At 37.6% G+C, this 23,553-nt stretch overlaps 1 protein-coding gene across 1 annotated transcript; it reads left to right on the forward strand.

The window, feature by feature from the left end:
- The first annotated feature begins 1,372 nt into the window (after positions 1 to 1,372).
- On the forward strand, positions 1,373 to 22,065 carry VPS39 (VPS39 subunit of HOPS complex). The gene is made up of 25 exons (XM_010168031.2): positions 1,373 to 1,433; positions 2,274 to 2,306; positions 2,767 to 2,831; positions 3,643 to 3,685; positions 4,756 to 4,850; positions 6,069 to 6,167; positions 6,842 to 6,934; positions 8,483 to 8,666; positions 9,198 to 9,318; positions 9,703 to 9,823; positions 10,639 to 10,768; positions 11,961 to 12,103; positions 12,961 to 13,104; positions 13,662 to 13,803; positions 14,090 to 14,176; positions 15,763 to 15,836; positions 16,415 to 16,513; positions 16,781 to 16,898; positions 17,383 to 17,511; positions 17,999 to 18,101; positions 18,748 to 18,793; positions 19,412 to 19,561; positions 19,726 to 19,860; positions 20,458 to 20,549; positions 21,717 to 22,065. The coding sequence occupies exons 2-25, from the start codon at positions 2,288 to 2,290 to the stop codon at positions 21,790 to 21,792; spliced, it is 2,508 nt and encodes an 835-aa protein (XP_010166333.2). The 5' UTR covers positions 1,373 to 1,433; positions 2,274 to 2,287; the 3' UTR covers positions 21,793 to 22,065.
- The last annotated feature ends 1,488 nt before the right edge of the window (positions 22,066 to 23,553 follow it).

Genomic DNA, 23,553 nt, shown 5'->3' on the forward strand with positions numbered 1-23,553 from the left:
GGGAGGAGGAGGAGGCGGCAGCCGTCATTTCCAGTGCTGCAGCCGTGGGTCGGCTGTTTCTTGCTAAAAGCGTTCCCTATATTTTGGTTAAAATTTATCTTGTAAGGCCAGTGATACGTTCCAGTCTTAGGCTTAGACTCTGTTTACATGTGTTAGCGATATATAAATGTAGGTTATGTTTCTGGGCATACCTGACAGTCGAGATTTTGGTCAGGTGATTGCACCAGCTGTGGTAGTGATAAAGCTTTTCAAAGTGTTGGAGCAGTTTCCATCCAACGTGCTGCCATACCACAGAATTGATCATTAAAAAACCCTACAGACACTGTGCAGTTGTGACCCCTTTAATCTGTATTAAGAACAAAATTCTAACCTGAATAGTAGTACTGTGTTTAAACGTGCATTGTTTGTGCTAGAGTAGAGAAGATGCGAAGATAGTTTATTCATGTGTTGAGGCTTTTATCTTCTATCTCTTTGAAAGCATTTATTTTGCTGAAGTCGAAAAAAAGCTTAAACCCACAGGCCTCTGATAGTGTGGTTGTGTAACAAGAGGTGTAATTCTGTCTCTACAAATTTTCTGCTAAATAGTGGAAGAAAGGTCTTGCAGGAATACAAAATTTTATTCAAATACAGGTATTTGTAATGAGGGAGTAGTAGATGTAGAAAGAAGTATCTGTGTATGCTTCTTTTCTCTATGATCTGCAGTAAGGAGGAAGAATTTCAGTCATATTTCATGACCCAATAAATATTCTATGCATTTTCTATGTTATAATTGCTGTAAATAAGAAGAGTCTAAAACTCTGTCATGGAGTTTGTATATAGAAAGGTTGTCTTTGACTGTTGGTTGTGCAAACAATTCAAATGTTGTTTAAGCACTGTTCTTCCAGGCATAGCTGACTATTTCAGAGAGTTCTTGTAAAAAATTGACTACTTAAAAAAGGCAGCCAACAAAAAGCCACCAAACAAACCCACATAGAACTTCCTGTTTCTTTTCCTGACAGTTCTTCCCATTGTGTAGCACTGTTCCTCTCTGGGAGATAGTAATGTCTAAAGAATAGTTTATTGCCTCTTTTGATTGCACTAGAGATGCAATGATTTGCTTCTTTACCTTTGTATGAACAAGTGGAATATGATGTCTAGGCTCTACTCTCTGTTTTACTGCGTGATCTTTGGCCATTCTCTCCTGAGAATGAAAGCTGCTTATTTCCAAGCAGTTCCACCAGAGAGATGATAGGAGTCATGTAGTTGCCACATAAGGTCCTCTTGGGCATTTGAAACAAGTTTCCAAGTGTTCTGATAAATGTAACTTGTCTGGGAAAGGCAGTCTTTGTTGAAATTAATTAGACTCTTTCTCTCCTCCGTCTTCGTAGAGGAATGGCTCCTTGTTGGTACCAAACAAGGGCATCTTCTTCTTTACAGGATCAAGAAAGACGTAGGTAAGTTGATTTTAAGAATGGCACAAGAAATTATGTTATTTTTATTTCCTGTACTTCAGAGGTTGTAGTGCTGTTAACACAAATATGTTTAATTGCTGATTTTTTCCTACCTAGAATTTAATGAATATTTGTGTGGGATCTTCGGTGAAAATGTACGTAGCTTTTATCAGATGTGCGAGAAGGATAGCAAGTAGTATCAGCCTTTTTCCTGTTTTAAAGTACATTTTATATCATGTCTCCATATGTTTGAATTTACAGTGAATTAGTGTAATTTTTGTGAATACAGGACATAAATGTGCATCAAAGCAGTACAATGTGCTAGCTGCCAGAGGTTTGATGTTTGTCTTCTGTTAATGTAGGACTGGATTAGTGAAAGAGCAACTTTGTTTAGTGGGTCCGCGAGCGTCAAAGGATGGGGAAGAGGCATCCTTCCTAACTAATTATGTTGTGTATTTACTCCTCTCCCTGCCTCTTCTACAGTTGTATGTGTTCATAGTCTCTTTTGGAGACGCCATAAAAAGAACTATTCTATTTTTGGTTTAGTTAAAATTGATTTTCACTAAACAGATTTGTATTTTGCATTATCTACTATTATGTAGAAACTGATGTTATTGAACACAGTAATGTAGTGTGGGACAGGAAAGGAAAAAAACAAGCATCTATTTCCAAGTTCATTAGCTCTTGGAAAGATGTTCATTTGTAGTTACTTGGATTCTAGAGACTGAATTCACCTTACTTTTTCTGAAACTTGTAGGCCGTCTATTCCAATCAGAACATGCTAGTTTTGAGTTGCTAGTGTCTTATCTCACGTGGTAAATTTCTCCCCCTTTTCTGCATCAATGCCAGGAGAGGTTATGTCATCAGAAAGTGTCTGTAAGTCTTTATCCCTAAAACTCCTTTTAAACCCTTGTGATGTAGTGTTTATTCCTTGTCTACTTTGCAGTGATGTGCTCCCTAGCAATTTAAATTGCTGATATTTGATTGGTGTGGTTGAAGTCTTTATGGGTGTCTTTGTATCTCTGGGTTTCAGAATACTTGAATGTAATTCTTGTAGTCTAAAATTCTAGCAAGGCAAAAATATAACTATTGATGAGGTTTTCAGATGGGTACAAGAAGTGTAATTTAAATTTTCACCCGACTGTGTAGAAGAACTTCTGATGCATTTAGCTATCAAGTAAAAGATAGCACAGATAAATTAGAAGAGTCATTCTTCTAGTGTTAAGTGGCCACATTTGCTTTCATAATTCTTCATAATCTATTTAGTGTAAGATCTATTCAGTCATAAATTTAAGGGCAACTTCAGTTTACATATTCTCTCAAATGTTTTTGGTAGGTTGCAATAGATTTGAAGTGACACTAGAGAAATCCAACAAGAACTTCTCCAAAAAGATTCAGCAGGTAGGAAATACCATCTTCTTGATACTGGGGCAGTTTTCCAGTGTTTTCAGATAAGAAATGAAACATCAACTGTAATTCTGGAATCTCTGCTAAGCTTAAAAAATTTCCTGAAAACTATAGATTCTTGTAGAGGCAGCACAACCTGGTGTTTTTGCCTACTCTTCCCATAATAGGAATAAGCTTGGTTTGGTTGCAAAAGCAGAAAGCAAAGAATTGGAACTTACAGGTTTATTTTTGGCTTTTATGGAAATACCGTCATTTGCAGTAAATCTTCAGCTGCTCTGACTCAGAATATTTTAAAAATTTTGGTAATACACCAACAGACAGTAAGATATAATTTAACTCTCAGATAAAATGCTGTAGAAATGTGAATATAATTATTCTTATTTTTAATCGAGAACTAAAGTAACTGCTTGTCTACTGCCAGTCTTACTACTGTTGGATTTATTTTTTTTTTTTGGAGAACTTTGGTTTACCAATTATATTGATACTTAGGAAAGCCCTTGCCTCAGAGATTATGTAGCCTCCTTCAACAGCACTCTGCATGTCCTTTAGAAGTACTTCTGTACTAGTAACATACCGCTTGTTATAGAATTGTTTTACCAGCTTAGGTTGCAAGTTCTATGTGCTAGCTTGTGATGTAAGTGAAAGGGATTGCAATAGCTGGGGGAAGGTTGTGCATAGATAGCTGCATTGCTATTTTCATTATTTTGAGGGTATCTAAAATGATTTTTCTTGAGACTATCTATAATCAAGCTTTGTTCAGAGGTTTAGTTTATGAATGAGTCACTAATAGAATTCTTTCTTTCAGATTCACGTTGTTTCTCAGTTTAAAATTCTGGTCAGTCTATTAGGTAAGCGAAGAAAATGTTTTAATATTTAATGAGCTCTTCTCCATGCATTTACTTTGTTGAATGTGGCATTCTTTCCACACACCTACATAGTAGTCTACTTGTTGAAAAGCCATTGTGTAAGATTTAGGGTTTTTCATTTTGCAGAGGAAGCATTATGCAGCATAGATGGAGAAGCAGCTTTGCTTGTCATAAGCCAACTTGGAGAACAAAGTATTAATGCTAAATTTTGTGATTAAAAATGAAAAAATATATGTGTGCGCTAAAGTGTGTGTGTATATACACGTGTATATATATATATAGTTTGTCTGCATTGACGTGTGTATATACATAGATGCATGTGTATGTTTGTGCACACCATGTGATAGGGGCTGTAACTTCTGTCCAAACTTGTTTAGTGTATGAAACTTACTGTTGATGTGTTACACCAAATTCAGTGTATATGCAGATGGTGATCTTTTACCATCTTGTGGAAGATCTGAGTTTGCTTATCTCTGGCTGTATTTGTTTAACCTTACGATCTTCCTATGTCTTTTTTCGCTTGTGTGGCTATTCCCTTCTTTACGATCTCCAAGTCCCGGCTCTTCCGCCTCCAGCATGTGTAGATTTCTGCTGCCTGCGTCCTCGTGCGTACAATAACTTGACCACAGCACCCTGCGTTTGCAGCTGCTCACTTTCTGCTAATTCCATGAGCCAGTTCAAAATGGTCTTTGTTCATACAGTTGATAATTTTCCATTATCAACTTGCTCCACTCTGGCCTGCTTGCTGTCCCTTCTACTCCCATTTCCTCTGGTTGGTTGGCACCAGAGGAAGCAATTCTGTTCTCAGTTGCTTCATCTAATTTTACCAGTGCTGGTGTTAGTCGTCTATTCTGCCTTTATTGTCTTGCATTTGTACATGCCTTAGCACTTACCTTTCAGCTGTTGGGAAAACATTCTTCTTCCTTTCTTGCAGCTCTTAGTTTCACAAGTTCTTTTTACGTAAACATAAAATGTGATGAGTTTTTTTGAATTAGCAGTGAGCTCTACATGTATTAAATATTGAATAATAATTGGAATTTTATTTAAAACAGAAAATAACATCTATGTCCATGACCTGTTGACATTTCAACAAATCACCACGGTTTCCAAGGCAAAAGGTGCATCTCTCTTCACTTGTGATCTTCAGGTAAGAGGAGGAATACAGTGGCACAGATGTCCTTACTGATTGTAATAAGTTCAACTTTTTTCTGTTGCTGTATAGATTAGGTTTGTTAATTTTATGTTACATGCAAGTTGCTTGAGTACTAGTGCTTTTTTAAATTAGTACCTACTGGATGTTGAAGTTTTGCTTAAGGTAACATTTTTTAATCTAGTCATCTTGTTTTTCTGCCTTTGCTTCATAAGGTATCTTCCTTTTCATCTTGTGATTGCAGCCTTTAACCTTCTGATACAAAACTTCAAGGCATTTTTGTCCTGTAGTAACTTTGACTGTCTTCTATTTTGAAAGATCCTCTTCAATATAAAAGCCATTCCCTTCCCTTAAATTGCCAGTGTACTAGCTCATAGTGGTTCCCTTCACCAGGCATCTCCATCACTGCTTTTGTTACATTGTAGTTTCTGTTAAACTGTATTGGCCCAAGGAGTCCCACAGATTCCGGCCATAAAATGGTTCCATAAAGTACAGCAATCCTCTGTTCATATGCTGTGGTTTATTAAGTGACCCATTTCTATCCAAGTGAGTTTCCCAGCCTACCCATGTCATTCAGAAACCTTATCCATAACCATCGGAGATGGCTTAAGTGCTCTTCATCAATACTTCTATCTCTTTGCCCCATAGGAGCTTAGTGTTAAATATTTTCTGATAAATACTTAGGGTTTTCTAGGTGTTAAAAACAGTGATGTCTTTCAAAGCACCTTTAAATCTGGTCGTTCCAAAGTGCCTTATTGTTGTGTGTACAGGCACTTAACTTTGCTAGTATTTCTTGTCTGGAAAGAAAGCCTTCCCAATAGGCTCAAATATTAAACAGCTATTAATGTTATCTGTTAGTACAACACATGCATTGCATTGTTCCGTTTCCTCCCCTCTCCCTATACTGCATAGAGTTCAAGCTATTTACACTATTCTTCAGGGCTGGGCTGATAACTCTCTAATTATCTTCTCTTTGTGTGTGTATGTCTCTGGTGCTCTTCTGGTTTTTTGTACTTCCTTGGTGTCATTCCTTCCCAAAGTTCATTTTTTAAGTATCTTACCCCCCTTCTCTATCTACTTCCTTTTATGTTCATCCATGCCAGAAGGGCATTCCCTAAAGCTTTGCTTCAGGCTGAGAATTCTTTTGGCCTTGTATTATCTTACTTGGCTCTTAGTTTATGAGTGCCTATGAGTTAGGCCTGTCTATTTTCACAGCAGTCAGATACAGGGGAAGAAGTGCTGAGAATGTGCGTGGCAGTGCGGAAGAAACTACAACTGTATTTTTGGAAGGACAGGGAGTTTCATGAACTGCAGGTGAGTTGTGTTGTTTCTGTAGTCTAAGCATGCCCCAACAGGGAGGGTATTTGCTCTGTACTGCTTGCTGTGCAGTCCCTATTACTCAGAGGCACTACTGACTTTCAGAGCATTGACTCCAATTGGTTTTGCAGTGATCTAACCAGGAAGTGGCAAATAAAAGTGAAAATACGTGGTTGAAATAACAATTAATGACGTTAATACAGTTTCATAAATTAAATCAAAGACTGTGTTCTATATTTTAACATTCTGGTTGTAGTACACTTGTAAGTCAGTGAAATATATTAATGTGCAGCCTCTATAAATATATACCTAACACTAACACTATGGACACAGGTCCACTTCTACCCAGAGATTTCCAGGTTTGTCATTAAGTTACTGACAACAAGCTTAGAGAACTGTACTTGTCAATACCAGAACGATAAAAATAACCGATGGAAATGGATAGAGAATTTTTCAGCTACGCTGCTCTTCTAGGAAGTTACCAACTAACTCAGAGCACACCTCTTTGCTGTGCATGAATCTAGTCTTTTAGTTGAATACTGCCATTGAACAGCAGAAGTCAGGAGTGTGTGGTGGGCAATATGGTGTCAAAAACGGTGCTGCCTGTTGCACTCTCTTGCCAGATTTGCCTTGTAATAGCCATTTTAACCTGTTTTTCCTGTTTTCCTCAGGGAGACTTCAGTGTACCTGATGTACCAAAGTCTATGGCCTGGTGTGAAAACTCCATCTGTGTAGGCTTCAAGAGGGACTATTACCTGATACGGGTAAGACTGGGGTTTGGAATACAGTGTTTAAAAAGATTTGGATATCAGTAGACAGTATGGAGGCTGCTCCTGTGCTTGGGGTTTTAGCTAACAGACACTTAACAAAAAACAGCATCTGGTATTCTTGCTATATGTGATTTTGGAAAGGACAGTCTAAGTCTGTCGTTTTAAACTGATGCTCTGTCAGGAAGTGATCTTTTGTTTATTTCATGTTGAAACCAGTGTTTGAAGCTCTTGCAGAAAAAATACATTGGAGAAGATACATTTTGGTTTGGCAGCAGTCTGTGTAAGCTCAGTTTGCATTTTATTTAATGTATTAAGAAAGGAGATAGTGCTAAAAGGGGAAAAAATACCAAGCAGGCAGTGGAGTTTAACCATTTTTTCTTTTTTTTTGATTCTCTTGCTGAATTGTAGTCCTTTCAGTTTGAAAATCTCTAAACTAGCTGTTGTTAATTTAGTGTTACAGTTTCCACTTCTGCTTCATTTGATAGCTATTATTTGATTCTCTTTTCTGCCTTTACAACTGGCTTCTGCTGATGTTATAGGAAAATGAGATGAAGATGAGGTGCACATGTATGTACATGGGTGGCACCACTGATCTGTAGTTGACAGGAAAACCACACAGTAATTTTTACAGTCACTTCAAACTGACACTGCTGACAGAAGTGATGCCTTTCTTCAGCCCTCTCCTAGGTTTTGATTCCTGCCATTCTAGTGATATGAGCGGTTGTGCAACTGCTTAAGCAACCGGAGTGGGGACTTGCTGTCCAAGTGTCTATTTTGTGTTCGCTTTGGTGCTTGACTGACTCATTCTTGAATGGCTTCCTTTCACTAAATAGGCAGAAAAAATACACATGCTTATGGTATTGTTTTCTCCTGACTAGCTGTTCATAAGAATGCTTGAGCTGTAATGTAAGGGAAGCAGTAGGAACATGTAGCTGGAGTTGAAGGAAAAGGATTGTTTTGGTGGCAGTGAGTTGTTAGATCAACTCATGAAACAGCTCTTTGGATTTGTTTGTTTTTGTTTTTTTAATGGTTTCAGTTCCTTGGACAGCATGTGGGCACAAGAATGAGTGACTAGGACAGAGGAAAAAGGCTAGGCAGGTTGCTAGGCTTTTATTAGTTTTTTATGTGGCAATGCTCACTCGTGCTAGAATAAAAACTTGTTAAAGTTTTGGCCTGAATGAAATCTTCTGGTGGCCAATCTAAAGTGTCCAACACACACCAAGAAGTGTTCGGACACTTTAGCTGATGTTGCTACTGTGCTATGCATTTTATAAACCTGTATGAACTGTGTGCTCAGCTATTGTTACAGTATCATACATTTTGGACATGAAAGTATTAATTCTTTATTTCCAAATAATATATAAGCAAGATAAATGATGATATGCAGGAAATTTTATTGCTACTCTTTAAAATTGCACTTGTACTGTTAGTGATTAGTCTGGATTGTAAATCCCCCTAGGAGATTTTTGGCTTTTGTCTTGTGCAGCTTTGAGATAAAGGTTATTTTGAAAAACAGGTTTAAATTTTTCTTTATTATCCTAGGTGGATGGAAAAGGATCCATCAAAGAACTGTTTCCCACAGGGAAGCAGCTGGAACCATTGGTGGCTCCTGTAGCAGATGGAAAAGTTGCAGTTGGCCAAGATGATCTAACAGTTGTGCTCAATGAAGAAGGGATCTGTACTCAGAAATGTGCCTTGAATTGGACAGATATTCCTATAGCCATGGGTGAGAAATTGCAGTAATTTTTTAAAATTTGCTTCTTTCCTCCTTTGCATATGACAAACTTATTACATTCCTGGTATTTAGAAATTACCTAGATTTGGAGTGTGACAATTTCTGAGTTATTTCAGGTTGTACTCTGTGGTATGTTTAATGTATTTGGTTTTGTTTCTTCCCCTTCTTTGCTTGTAGTCTTTATGCCTATCTCCTCCTCAGAAAATAGGAGTATTGCATATCTTTTATAAAGGGACAGGATTTGAAATGGAAGGTAGTGTGTTAAAGCACTGTAGTTCTGGGCATCTAAGTGCCACAGAAATTCCTTATGTTGAAAGATGAACAAACAACCTGGTTTAGTAGTAATCTGTTAGCAAATTGCTGTCAGTGTTGGGCATTGAGTTTTGTTTTTAATAAGCGAAAAAGGGGCACATTTCAAGGGCAAAAAGAAATTGAAGAGAAGCCTTACTTTAAGTCATGGCTTGTTTCGAGGAATACTTGAGAACAATCAACTTAGATTTTTTCCTCTTGTTTCACTAATAGAACACCAGCCTCCCTACATCATTGCTGTTCTGCCAAGGTACGTGGAGATCCGCACTTTTGAACCCCGGCTGCTAGTACAGAGTATCGAGCTGCAGAGACCACGCTTCATCACCTCTGGAGGGTATTGAGTATAACAGAGTATTACTTTTGTCAGGCTGTCTGGGGGTATGGTAGCACTCTGAAAAACGGCGAGAGGAAGAGCTTTTCTAACTCCCTCAGCTTAAGAAGTAGCATTGAAGCAGTCCCTTGTTTTTTATGAACAGATGGGTAGATGCCATACCTTGAGGAGTAAATGGTAAGAGTTGAGTGTCTTTGGGAATTTCTTATCACTGGAGATACATCATTCTCCTTTTTACTTTGCAGTATTGCTCAAGTTGTCCTTGTATCTGCTTGATCTATGTGTGTATTAACCAGGTTTGGTTTTTTGTTTTTTTTTTTCCAGATAGGGTATTGCTACATTCTCAGTGATGGAACTTAGTAACTGACCTTTTTGTCTTGTTTACAGCACGAATATTATATATGTGGCAAGTAATCACTTTGTTTGGCGGCTCATTCCAGTGTCCATAGCCACACAGATCCAGCAGCTTCTGCAGGACAAGCAGTTTGAGTTGGCTTTGCAGTTGGCCGTAAGTACTCAAAAACCTTTGGGTTTGCAGCGGATGCGCTTGTGCAAAAGTACACAAAAGGGATGTTTGTTTTCTGCTTGGCTGTACCTAGTCTGGAGTGTTTAACCTCCCTACTGTCCAATTTGCACAAACTGGTGAACTCTAGCCTTTTTTGACTTAAGTTTTAGTTTTGTACTGACATTTCTCCATAATGATCTACTGTGGTTTAGGTTTTGAGATGCCATTTTGTATGTGAAAGATTATCTCTCTTACCTGTTTAATCTGTTACATTCTTTTAGACTTCAAAGTAAGTTGGACTTCAAAGTCTTTAGACTGCTTGTAAACTTTTTTGCTTTGTGTGTTTCGTTTTGTCAAATGACCAGGTTTTTTTGTAGTGGCCCTCCATATTACTTCTGAAACCTAGTAATTTCTTAGAGATGATGAAGCAGTATGTTTAATTATATTGCTCTTGCTGTTTTAGGATTTTCTGGTTTCCAGAAACTTCCCTGGAACTACATTAAAATGAATTAATTGCATTTTATATTGCTAACTTGAAAAAAAATTTTTTTTGAAAAGCCAGATGAGTGATGAGATAGTTGCTGTGATAGAGCCAGTGTATAGATAACCAGAGGTAGCTTTCAAACCTTCCAGGTTATCTCAGTGACACAATAAGCATAGCATCTGAGAATTGCCATCAGAGGTGTTCACTTTGGAAGATGACCCTTTTTCTTCCTACTCTTTCCAAAGGGTAATAATCCTGTTATTTCTGTAGAGTGTTTCCTTCTCATTGGTGAGGCCCAAGAGTTTTTAATGTTCATCAATTTGTATGTGTGTAGGAAATGAAAGATGATTCAGATAGTGAGAAGCGACAACAAATCCACCACATAAAGAACCTCTTTGCCTTCAACCTCTTCTGCCAGAAGCGCTTTGATGAATCCATGCAAGTTTTTGCCAAGCTTGGTACAGGTAAATGCTTGGGTTGGCATTGAGATACCCAGGTTAGGAGGAATGAAATGAAGCTCACAGACTATTGTATGGCATTTTTTGGTTTGTTTTCTGTTTTGTTTTTGTTGTTTTAAAACAGTGGAATCTTGTGCAGACCGGTCCCTTGTGAATGGCAAATAGCCTAGGCAGCTATTTAGCTCTTTTTTTTGTGAAACTGGTTATAGTACTTAATTAACTTCAGTCAGTGATTTCAGTTAAATAATGAATTTGCCCTTTTTGGAGAATATATTTGTATTGTAGGCTATTTGGCAGCATGCATAGCATCTGCACAGACCCTTGAACCTGAGGATTTCAACAGCTGCCAAAAGCCTACTTTTAGCTTGGAATAAAGAATAAGGAACACCTGTAGATTTGGTAAATCCTTGAACTCAGACCATACTGAGTCTTTAACCTGTTTCCTGTTTGACGGACCAAGCTGCTGAAGCCAGGAAACTTTACTGTGGTTTTGAAAGGCAAAATAGTCTCTGATGCCATTCCTTTGGTTCGTACTAGGATTATTGGAAGAACACCTGAACATACTACTGTACCATAGGACAGTGCTTAAGACTGAGATTCTTTTATTGGTGACAGCACATCCTTGTGCATTTAAACCTAGAACTTAAAATTGTTTTGATGCCACTTGATATCATATTTACTTTGGAAAACTACAATGACAGAAAAGGACTGAGAACTCAAAATACTTTGAACTTAAATTAGAGGGCAGTAATTTTGAATTTGCTTAAACTCCATGAACTCGGATGCTCATTAGTTACAGATGGTGCTATTCTGTTCTTGTTTCAAAAGCACAGTAGATCTTTTAAAACATTGCTTGTTCCTAGAAATCCTGTCCTACTGTCAGAGTTGTTAATTCTAGGATTCTACAAAAGAGCAGTAAAAGGATTATAATAATGGCTTATCCTCCAGATGTGCCAGGTGCACATGTTGGAACTCATTGTCCTTGGAGTTTGAAACAGTCTTTCTCGTGGTTCTTTTGCCTTGTTTGAGCTTCTTTTCTGTAACAAGGAAATTCTGTTATCTGGAACCTTGTGGCGATACAAGTTGACTGCAGACAGCTTGTTGGAAAGCTAAGCTTGCTCAAAGGTTACATACATTTAAGAGTTTGCAAAAATAATGTTATGAATGGTTACTAATACTAGTTATTTTTTTTGCGTAGATCCCACTCATGTGATGGGTTTGTATCCTGACCTCCTGCCCACAGATTACAGGAAACAGCTACAGTATCCCAACCCACTGCCAGGGCTCTCTGGGGCAGAGCTGGAGAAGGCACATTTAGCTCTGATAGACTACCTAACTCAAGTGAGTGCTCCTATGGCTATCTTTAGAGCAGGGTTATTCAGTTTTAGCATACTTTCTTGGTTAACTTTGATGTGTAGGAAGCTGTATATGCAGCTCTGTCATGCTAGCCCTAATGGGCTGTCTTCACGGTTGGAAACTATGGCAGCTGCTCCTGAGAAAGCAGGGGAACTGGAAGACATGAGGTGCCCCACAGATATGTGGCAGACATCACATGTGACTTTTATGAGAACTGGACAAAATTTACTTATGGACCAGATCTGAATTAGAGTCCAGTATTTTGTTTCTAGTAGCCTTCTGAAGAGGACTTGAGCTCTTGATATTTTGTTTTTATTTGGTGACTATTGTGGAGGACACTCTGTCCAGGAGACAGGTCAAAAGCATGGAACAAGAGGTAGTGGATACTGTAACTTTGTGTCCTCTTTTATTTTGTTATAACTGGAATGTGAATTGTTCTGTTGCCATTCTTACTAGACTAAAAGGAAGCTTGTGTCTGAAGGAGGACAGTTTTTGTGCTTAGTAGTTCAAAACCTGAATTGTTTTCCAAATGTTTTAAATGTCTCCTGACTTCTCTAAAATGTCTCTGTTAAAGTTAACAGAGTTTCCTTCTGACTATTTTCTCAAGACTCTGGACATCTTGCAAAACTATAAATTTGCAAAAAAAAAAAAAAGCATACACCTGAATGTGGTTGAAAGGGTGATGTGTTTAATAGTATAAATAAAAATTCTTTAGAAAACTATTAAAGCAAGTTATTAAATTGGTTTAACTTAGTCTTTTTACTTGGTGGGTTATATTTGCTGAGGTGAGGTGGAGAAATTAATGGCTTTTTCCTGTTAAAATTTCATTTGATGTCTGGCAGAAACGAAGTCAGCTGGTGAAGAAGCTAAATGATTCTGACCATCAGTCCAGTACCTCACCTCTCATGGAAGGAACACCAACGATCAAATCAAAAAAGAAGCTGCTACAAATCATTGATACCACCCTGTTAAAGTGTTACCTCCATGTGAGTTTCTGCCTGATGTAGAGGCCTTTCACTTACCGTGCAAGCTCTGTTGGAATTTCAGACTGAAATGTTTAAGAAGGAGGATAAGGAGCTACTTCAGAAATCCTCACACAACTGTCTCTTTGTTCTAAAAAAAAAATAAAATCTGAAACTTTGGTGTTAGCTGGTTTGGTCGCTGCTCAGGAAGTGATTTCATGGAATAAAGTAGATGTTTCTGGTTGCTGCCTCTGTCAAAAGAATGTGGCCATGCATGTGTGTTTTGAAGTTCAAAGGAATGCTTCTTGTGTTGCGTTGTACTGTTAAATGCAGGAGAGTATGATCTTTGCTGTCAGCGATGCTTTTCAAAGTTGACCTCTATTCTTGAAGGGAGATGATAGCTCTGATACTGTTTTCTTTCTGTCCCCACAAATTATGGAAATGAAGATGGGCCTTGTTAAACTATCATTTCCTATGCTATAAGTCTTACTTTTTTTTCTCTTCCAACTCATGTTTTCTACTCTAAGCTTAGGAGGTGCACTTTAGAAGTATGTTTAAGTGCTCCCTTTTTTTGCTTGCAGACAAATGTAGCACTGGTGGCACCATTGCTACGTCTGGAGAACAATCACTGCCATATTGAGGAGAGTGAGCATGTACTAAAGAAGGCACACAAGTATAGTGAGCTGATAATACTGTATGAGAAGAAAGGTCTCCATGAGAAAGGTAAGTATGAGGTTGGAGCGGGGAGACGAGAAGGGATAGGAGCATGTATTCCTAGTATTGAGTTTTAACTTGTCTTCAGTAAGCAGGCAGTATTCTGAAGAGACTTTGTTTCTGGATGTCTTGCAATTAATTCGGTCTTTGTTCCTGTTACAGTTTGCTCTGTGTGTTTAAAACAAAACTTTGTTTTGTCTCCAGTAGTAGAACAGGAGTAATGCCCTTTATTGTGTTTGATGTTGGAATAATACTTGTGGTTACAAAGGAATGAACCTATTTGTTGTTCTGCAAGCATTACAGGTACTGGTGGATCAGTCAAAGAAAGCCAACTCACCTTTGAAGGGTCATGAAAGGACAGTGCAATATCTGCAGCATTTGGGTGAGTGTGAAGGAGAGGGTTGTTTTTGTGAAGGTGTTACCGTTGTTTGGCTTAGCAGTTACTCTACTGTTCAGCAACTTTCTAGAGACTATCAAGCTAAAGGGTAACCTTATCATCTTGCCTGGTTTCTTGCATAATGCAAACTTAAAGGATTAGTTCGCAAGCGTCTTGTTGAAACTTGAGTATCTTATTGGAAAATATTCCTTATTTCTGATAAAAATTTCCATTGGTAGAAAATGTGACATAGTGTTTTGAATTTTCTTCCAGCGGTGATTTACTGTCACTGCCAAAAAGAAAGTCTTAACTTCTGGCTTAGGCTTTCCAGATGAAAGTTCAACTTCTAGTTGTTGGGGCTTGTAGTATCTTCCCTGAGGTGAAGAATCCTATATGAAGTTTTTATTTTCTGTGTTTAGGTAGATTTAGATAATGACCTAACAGTTGAAGTTGCTGGTCACAGCATCATGGTAGGAATTTGCTTGGTTGACTATTCATTGTGAACTCCCAAGTCCTTTTTTGTTTTTGCTACTTTTGAGAATAGCCCCCTCCCATCTAATAATGTTATTTATTTCTAAATGCACGACTCTTTAAAAGTATCACACTACTAATTTGGGAGTGAATAGTTTGAGGGGAAATACTTATGTTCATCTCCTAATCTTATCCTCTTGGCAAAGTTTTATGTTTTTTCTATAATGACTTATTTTAAGAACTGCTGGCTTCTGTTAGCAACATTTTATTCAATGATAATACATAACTTACAATGACGTTGAGACCTCTCCTGTTTGTGCCATGTCTCTCTTACACTTCTTATTCATTAGTGTCATATGGTAATGTCACTTATCTTAGAGAAGTGTAGGTATGTTATGTTCAGCATTACCACTTTACAAAACAAACTTCTAATCTTATTTAAAAAATAATTATTCATCTTGATAAATTCATCTTGATTGACCTATGTTGACTGTTCATTTGTTTTACCTGAGATTGATGATGTTTAAGACCTATAATTATCCAAGTTGTCTGGAATACTCTTCAAAAATCTTGGCAGCTTGCTAAATTTCTTTTAGACTTTAGAAGCAGGTCCCAAACTTTCTTAAAAGCTGGAAAGTAATTGCCTGTCATGTAATTTCTATGTCAGATACTTCAGTACTATGATGCTTTATTATTTGTTATGTAGTTTTTGACCATTTGCTATAGAAGTTGTTAGACTTGCAGGCTGGAAACGAGCTGAAGGAAATTACACGAGTGAAAAGTACAGTGCTTTTTCTACCCTAATAAAAATAAATTGTGACTTTTGGAATGTGATTAAGACAACTGAACTTGTTGGTCTGAGCAACTTGGGTTCGGTCTGAATTGTTTATGTTTGGTAGTGCTTAGTATTTGATTTAATTTTTGTTTGAAATGGTGTTTACAAAGTAATGAAATTGTGACTTTAGCCTGGAATGTGTGATTTGCTTGGCTTGAGCGGGGGAAAAAACGAACCTGATTCTTTCTGTAAATTAAGCTTTGCTGACTCTGAAAGCATCTGCTTGTGTTGAATAGCTAGATCTTAAGGATTTTAACTTGGAGCACTGCTGCTTTTTGTATTGTAGGAACGGAAAACTTGCACTTGGTATTTTCCTACTCTGTCTGGGTGCTGAGAGATTTTCCTGAAGATGGACTGAAGGTAAGTGTGGTTGAAACAAACACTTTGCCATTGAGATTCTTAGTGTGGTGTGTAGAATTGAGAGAACTCAATGTAAGAAGCCATGTATTAATGCTAAATTCAATTAAATATATTTTCTATGCTCAGTACTTTGGTAAGATTATCAGTAGATAGAGCAGGACAGCCTTTCAGTTTTTCTTATGCTTTTCCATTCTTGGAATACCTTATCTTGTTATAAGTAGCTAGGAACCTTTGATGCAGCGTTTAACGTTGTTGATAGCATGCTTTTTGCACAAGAATCGGAATGTTTAAATGTCAAACGGTAATTTGCCTTTCTTATGTTCCCTTCCCTCTTTGATCTATAATTGACTTCCTGTATTTGGGAGGTGTTGGGCACTGTAAAAGAAGTGTTAACTAAGGCAGAAGCAGGGATGTTTGTTAAATCTTATCAGATGCGAGATAGCTTCTGAGTGGCTGAATAAGTTGCTCAGATTTTTTTTTTTAATACCTCTTGTGCTTGCTCTTTGGACATGTGTGATGATATGCTGGGCTCCAGTGCACTTAAATCACCATTCTGTGAATAAAATTTTGTTTAACAGATATTTACAGAAGACCTCCCTGAAGTGGAAGCTTTGCCACGAGACAAAGTGCTCAGTTTCTTGATAGAAAATTTTAAAAGCTTGACTATTCCTTATCTGGTAAGAACTCAGTCTCTACTAGTGTGTTACATTCAGTACAACATATTACATGTAACACTTTAGTTCTCCAGACTTGGAGCCTGATGCTGTGTTAGAGAATGCTAGTTTTGCCCTAAGTTAAGAAACTTATATGCAAAGAAAAAGTGATGAAAATGTATGAAATCATCAAGTCAAACTTGGTAAAGGTAAGCATGGAACTGTTGCTTGCTATAACAAATTACTTCTCAGAGGAAGAGTCTCTAACTGAACGTGGTCATGTGTTTACAGGAACACATCATTCATGTCTGGGAAGAAACTGGTGCAGACTTTCACAACTGTCTGATCCAGCTGTACTGTGAGAAAGTGCAGGGCTTAATGAAAGAGTATCTCAATTCTTTCCCTGCAGGTATGTTTAGCCTTTTCTAGTGGGAAGACCAGGGGCATGGGACAGCACGGGGGAGCCTTCACAGTGTGTTGTTGTAAGCCTTCCCTGTTCACATCCAGAAGAAGATATCCCAAGTGATGAAGGAACTGGAACAACAAAAGTTGTGGGTTTGTAGGAAAGTCTAGTTTATTGCCTCTCTAGAGATCTTAAGGAACTAAGGGATGCTTTGTTTATGATTAAGTGGAATGGCAGCTACTGCTCCCTGAATTCTGCATGTTAAGGGTAGGGAAGGGTCTTAAATAACTAAATCTATTGTTTAACCAGCCACTTGATGTGTTTTAGGGAGGTGAAGTAATTTGGCAGGTGCACCAGAATCCCAGCCCATGTAACAATTTCATCAACATTTGATTTCTCTTTGTAATTATTTGTTTCTTTATCCTCTTCTGTGTACTAGAGTAGTGAAATAGTTGTGATGCTGTAGCTTATTTTATTTTCTTCTGTGTAGATAAAACTCCAGTGCCTGCTGGGGAGGAAGGAGGAGACTTGGGGGATTACCGGAAAAAACTTCTGCTTTTTCTGGAGAAGTCTAGCTGGTATGAACCTAGTCGACTAATTAGTGACTTCCCCTTTGATGGTGAGTTCAGCTTCCATAGGTTAAAAAAAAACAAACCAAAACAAAACCAAAACCCAACCAACCCCTAGCTTACTGCATTGTACAGCAAAGCCTCCTCACTTACTGTAGAACCACGGTAACTAAGCCACTGCTGTGTGTACTAGTGGATACGAACTCTGGTTTTGCTGGCACAGTTGAGTGTACCAGTTTCTACAGGATTCCTGTAACTTGGCTCAAGACCTTGTGGTGTCTCACATCACTGAAATATTTAGCCTGACTTTTTCATGAGCCTGAATAGCTCATGAAAAATTTGAAGTTTGTTGTTTCTTATAGTTCCTTAAGAATTAATAAAATTTTATTGAGACTAGTGTGAAGTAGACTTACAGTCTCATTGTAACTTTAATCTGTGCTCACACTATAGTTTATAGTTCCTTCTGTTAGTCTGGTCACTAACTTATGTTGTCATTTCTCTGTGTAGCTATTGACTAATCCTTCATGCTATCACTAGGTCTCCTAGAAGAACGTGCTCTGCTCTTGGGTCGTATGGGGAAGCATGAGCAAGCTCTGTTTATTTATGTTCATATTTTGAAGGACACCAACATGGCTGAAAAGTAAGAACTTTTTTTTTTTTTCTTTAAGACCTAGTTTGCTCACTACTCTGTGGATAGGATGTGTACTGAAATGTGCTGTATGTGGAGCATGAACACTGTAAGCCTTCGGGATCTTCTGGGTTTCTGTGTTTTCTTGACCTTTAGGCTTTTCCAGGTATCTGTTTGTTACAGATGATAATGCTGTCCTCTTGAGGTTTACCTTTTCATACACTTCTGTTATGGCACTTTAGAGCAATATGACTGTCATCAGTGACCCACTAGTCCTTACCTCGTGAGCTTCTGTGTGTTGCTTTGCTTCTTTTCTCTTTGGAGAGACATTCACTAGCCTAGATGCAAAGTTAAGCTCCTTCAGTTAGCAGAATTCTCCCTTTTTTACACAGCTGAGTTAAATTTCATTTCTGCATGAAAGCTTTTTAAGTTGATTGTAAGTGGGGGACTTACACAAACCTCCCTTTTCTCAGCATTGTAATGCGGGGTAAATGGTGTAACCTTGTTCTGCAAGTTCATTAATTGATCAGAATTGGATGTACAGTCACCCAACTTGGATGGCTTCAGTAATCAAAGCATTTAAATGTTAATTTCTGTGGATTGATTCTCCGGGTTCCAAAACTGTCCCTGCATTTCACTTGATTCTTCTCTGTTCTAGCTACTGCCATAAACATTATGACAGAAACAAAGATGGGAACAAAGATGTAAGTAGCTTCATGTTTGCAGTCTTTCTTTTCAGTAAAGATGTATTAGACTATTCATACCATGTTAGGGACTTTAAAGATTTTGCTCTGTATAGACTGTCTTTTTTCAGTGCTTGTGTAGGTGGACAGAACCTATGTATAAGCGCTTGGAATTCAGGGATTACTAGATGACTGGCGGATTATTTTATTTTATTTTTTTTTTAAATTTGTTTTTATTGATAATGTTACTGTATCACTGGCATTGAGCATATATTCTGTATCTAAATTCAGAAGACAAAATACTGTGTGTGTACCGTATACATCTACAGAGAAGTTAATGGCAAATGAAGTGTTGGTTTCTAAAGGCTATAAATGTTACGTAAAATAAATGAGGGAGGTGTGATAAAAAATACTTTTATATAAAAATTTTAGTGTAGAATGCAAGTCTTAAAAGGCTTTGAACATCATTGGTACATTTCAGGTTTTGTTGTTTTAAGGTAAAAGCTGTTAAAATGAGCACTTCAGAATTTTGAATGGCGTGGGTACAACTTACTAGTACCATCGCTGGGTTCTGTCTGACCGTGCTGTCAGTTGTGGATGTGTGTAGTGGTTTCAGAACTTTCCTTTTGTGTGCAACAGGTCTATCTGTCATTGCTCCGGATGTATCTCTCCCCACCTAGTGTTCATTGCCTGGGACCAATCAAGATGGAAGTGCTGGAGCCTCAAGCCAATCTGCAGGCTGCTCTGCAGGTTTTGGAACTACATCACAGCAAACTGGATACCACCAAGGTAAGAAAGACTTTAAGTACTCAGTTTGTACTGAGAGGTGACAGAAGGCAAGCGAGCAGATTGTAGCAGTGTCAAGCTAAATGTTTCAATTTCTACTCTATTTTGTTCTCTATTCCTTTATAATTCCTTTATAATTTTTCCTAACTAAGCATATTTTGCTCCAGGCGATAAACCTGCTCCCAGCAAATACACAGATTAGTGAGATTCGAATCTTTTTGGAGAAAGTCCTTGAAGAAAATGCTCAGAAGAAAAGATTTAATCAAGTACTCAAGAATCTTCTCCATGCAGAGTTTCTGAGGGTACGTACCCAGCACCTGCCATTTATTGCAATGGTGTTTTAAAACAGATGTTCAGTATTTAAATTAACTGTTCATTATAAGGAATGTGTGTCCTCTAGATGGTGCTGTAGAGCACCTGACATTAGTAGATGTGCATCAAGTAGCTTGAATGTCCCTTTTTCAGGAGATGTTGAGTACATTCGTTGTAGTTTGGATGAGGTGTGAGTCTTTGCTGTGAGTCTCTGAACTCGTTATGCTCTGGTGTGCATTGCAGGATGATCTCTGAGAACATGGGACTGGATTTCTTTCAAATAAACTAAACCAGATGATGCAGTTCAGTAGTTCACCTGAACACCCCTTGGTGGTTAGAATGCCTTAGTATGTGGACCAGACTATTTGAAAGTAAAATCCTGCAGTTCATATAGTGTGGGTGTTGGGTGTTCAATACCACCTGCTCTGCTCTACAGACCTGCTTCTTTTGTGCTGTACAACTTGTTAATATAGGTATAGCCACTGAAAATTAAATGTTGTGACAGTTTTCAGTTTCACCAGACTAGAAGGGAGCTGTGGTGTCTCATTGCTTTTTGAACAAGGGTTGTTTTTTTTTTTTTTCTTTAGGTCCAGGAGGAGCGAATCTTGCATCAGCAAGTGAAGTGCATTATTACAGAGGAGAAGGTGTGCACTGTGTGTAAGAAGAAGATAGGTAACAGGTGAGAGAACATATACCTTAAAGCTTGGAAAACTGAATCAAGTATGAATCTGGTACACTTAAACTAAGAATATTGCCAAACTCTGAATGTGTATATGCACAGAGACAACAGCAGTATGAGGGAGATGTTTGAAGACTGAATTACAAATTACATTGCTCAACTAGGTGGCTGGGAAAACATCAAAGCTGTAGTCGGTGAAGTTTACTGCAAGAGTTTAATCCTGCTTTCAACAAAGGAGAATAAAATCCCTTCAGAAACTCATAAGGCTTCTTACTTCACAACTCTAAAAGGCAGAAAATAGCTTCTCATACTGAATTTGGAAAATTTTCTAAGAATACTGTCTACTACCTGCTTCTTAACTAGAATTAAGAAGGATGATATAAAGAATCTCTAAGATACATGTGTAATAGTTTCCTATATCTGATGGCTTTGTGATTCCCTGGCTGATGTACCTTTTGTAGCCGAATTATCATAGAAAATCTAAAAGTAGAATTAATTCACTTAGTACCTGGATGCCAATAACTTTTTGTCTGCCATTCCTAGTAGGTAATTATGGGTTAGTATAGAATGCAAATTTTGATTGCACTTCTTCCTCTTTCAACTCCAGGGAAATGCCACATGACTATCTTGCTCATTGTTTCTCTTGTCGATGTGAACCCTTCCGAGATATCAGCAGCATTCGCAATGATAGGGAAAGTTTCTTTTTTCATAATGTACTAATGAACATAGGTCTAAATATACTTCTTGCTGTGTATATTCAATTGTTTGCAGTTAGTGTGTAACATGTAGCATCAGAATTTAAATTTGCATATGCAGCATTGCTTTGGTTGTCTAGAATTTTTCTAATGCTGTGAAGTTCATCAAGGTTTTGAAGGGCAAGCATGTCAGCAGATCATCAAGTCTTTAACTTATTACCAGTGACTTCCAAGTAAAGTGTGCCTGTAGAAATGAAAATAGACATTTTTTTTTTTTTTTTAAAGAACAAAACTTATAAAATCCATAGAATTCTTCTGTCTTTTTTCTTTTTTTTCCTAAGGATAAATTCAGGCTGTAATTTAAATGAGAAAGTGGTACTTTCATGTAAACATCTTTTTCTCATTCTGCACAACTTGGATGTTCTTGTTTGTGTGTATTGACAGTTGATTTTTGTGTTCTGTCTCTTTACAGTGCATTTGCTCGATACCCTAATGCAATAGTCGTGCATTATTTCTGCTCCAAAGAAGTCAACGCATTGGACACCTGACCTTGTCACGGTCGATAATCCCAACATTCATAAGAAATTCAGAACTGATGACTTAAGAAGTTGCTGCCTCTGAGGTTTTTGAGGCTTGTTGCTAGGTTCTCTTGCACTGGGTAGATTTGTATCTGTGGACTGACTGTACCTATCTGGCAATATTGATTTATTAGAAAATGACTTTAACAGTGTTGTTATAGTGCTGGCAACTACACTGAACCTCTTGGTACTCAGATGAAGAATAAAAACTGATTTTTGTAGTGAGTTTTGTAGTGCACTCCAGCATTGCGAATGAGTTGTTAGACAGCTGTTGGGCGTTCACCACAAGTCAGGTTTTACTATAAAACTTACCTCCTTAGGGTGACAATGTTGTGATTTGTATGTAAATACTTCTTAAAAAGAAAAAAAAAAAAAAAAAAAGAAAATTCCTTTAAAGTCTTTGCAGCTGTATCAGTGTTGCATGGAGATCACCAGGTGTTCAGCATAGAAAAGGCTTCTGTGCCCATTTCTAGACCTAAAAATATAATTTTACTTTCATCTCAGTAATGGGAACGTTTAAATGCTGGCCAAACAAATCTTTTTATTGATATTCAGTGTTATCACCTGACCTTCTGATAAGAAGTTCCACAGGAGATAGACAAACAGTAGATACCACTAGTAAGCATTTTTTTCTTTTTACTTTAGTGTGAGAGCTGTAAATTGAATTAGCTTCTGTGTTGTTTGCACTGAATATGTTCACTCTTAGCATGAGTGGAAGCTCAGAGACTATTTTAAGTTCACATCTGCACTTACACCAAAAAACAAAGAACACTCTGTAAAGCAGTTTCTGAAGGGCGTGAACTATAGTTATTGCTTGAGCTTCTAGACTTCACTTGAGATTTGTGTGTATATGTTTCTTGATCTCTGGTTCACTTTCCAGCATTGAAGTTAAAATTCAGACTTTTTCAACATCTCTCTGTTTTAAATGCTCTAGAACTATGTTCTCATTGGGCTGGTACTGTTCTTAAGTTACTCTTGGCCCATAAGTCTTAACTGCAAGAACTAGACTGTACCATACTGCTTGTAGGCTGTAATTATTTTTGTCTAACTTATTTTTCCACAAACTTTACACTATAGCAGATTGGTATGAAGGATATTAAAATGTCTGATAGATACAGAAGGAATCTGCAGTGGTAATAAAAAGACAGCAGTAGCAAATAACCCAATAGAGTGGCTATTTGATTCCCAACATCCTGGTCTAACAATACTTATAAATATGTAATTATTAAATAGTATGGAGCATGGCATGTAACTACCAGATACCACCTCTTAATGAACAAGTAGTTGAATAAAGCCTGTCTGCTGAAGGTGCAATTGGATCTCATTTAACATTATGGATTTATTTAGGCCATTGTTACATGAGTGTTTTTAGGAACTGATCTGCTGTAGGCTGACAAGAGTCCTAATTCGCTTTCATTTACCAGTGTTAATAGCTTCCCTTGATAAATGTTTGGGGTTTTTTTTCCCTTTCCAGTTGTGTTTGTATTTATTGTCCATATGTCATGCCTTCTTACAGATTTCTTGGTCCAGTGTTTTGCTATTTCTGTGCTTGGATGTCTTGGGCAGTATTGCTACTGCTGTCTTTCTGCAGAGGCTGGGTAGAGGGAATCTGTGGTGTTAATGTTTTTTAACCTTGTATTTCTTCTATTTGAAGAAGAGAACCTAAAAATACTTATATTGGATTTGCACATCTGTATAGATCTTTATATACTAGTTCAGGTACAGAGGGAA

The sequence above is a fragment of the Antrostomus carolinensis genome, unplaced genomic scaffold (assembly GCF_000700745.2).
Source record: "Antrostomus carolinensis isolate BGI_N321 unplaced genomic scaffold, ASM70074v2 scaffold9675, whole genome shotgun sequence".
Classification (NCBI taxonomy): domain Eukaryota; kingdom Metazoa; phylum Chordata; class Aves; order Caprimulgiformes; family Caprimulgidae; genus Antrostomus; species Antrostomus carolinensis.

Bases quoted from the DNA above. Each gene is read 5' to 3' on its own strand.
- VPS39 (XM_010168031.2), top strand. The intron at 6,168-6,841 runs GTGAGTTGTGTT...TGTTTTCCTCAG, and splicing joins GGGAGTTTCATGAACTGCAG to GGAGACTTCAGTGTACCTGA. The intron at 16,514-16,780 runs GTAAGAACTCAG...ATGTGTTTACAG, and splicing joins GCTTGACTATTCCTTATCTG to GAACACATCATTCATGTCTG.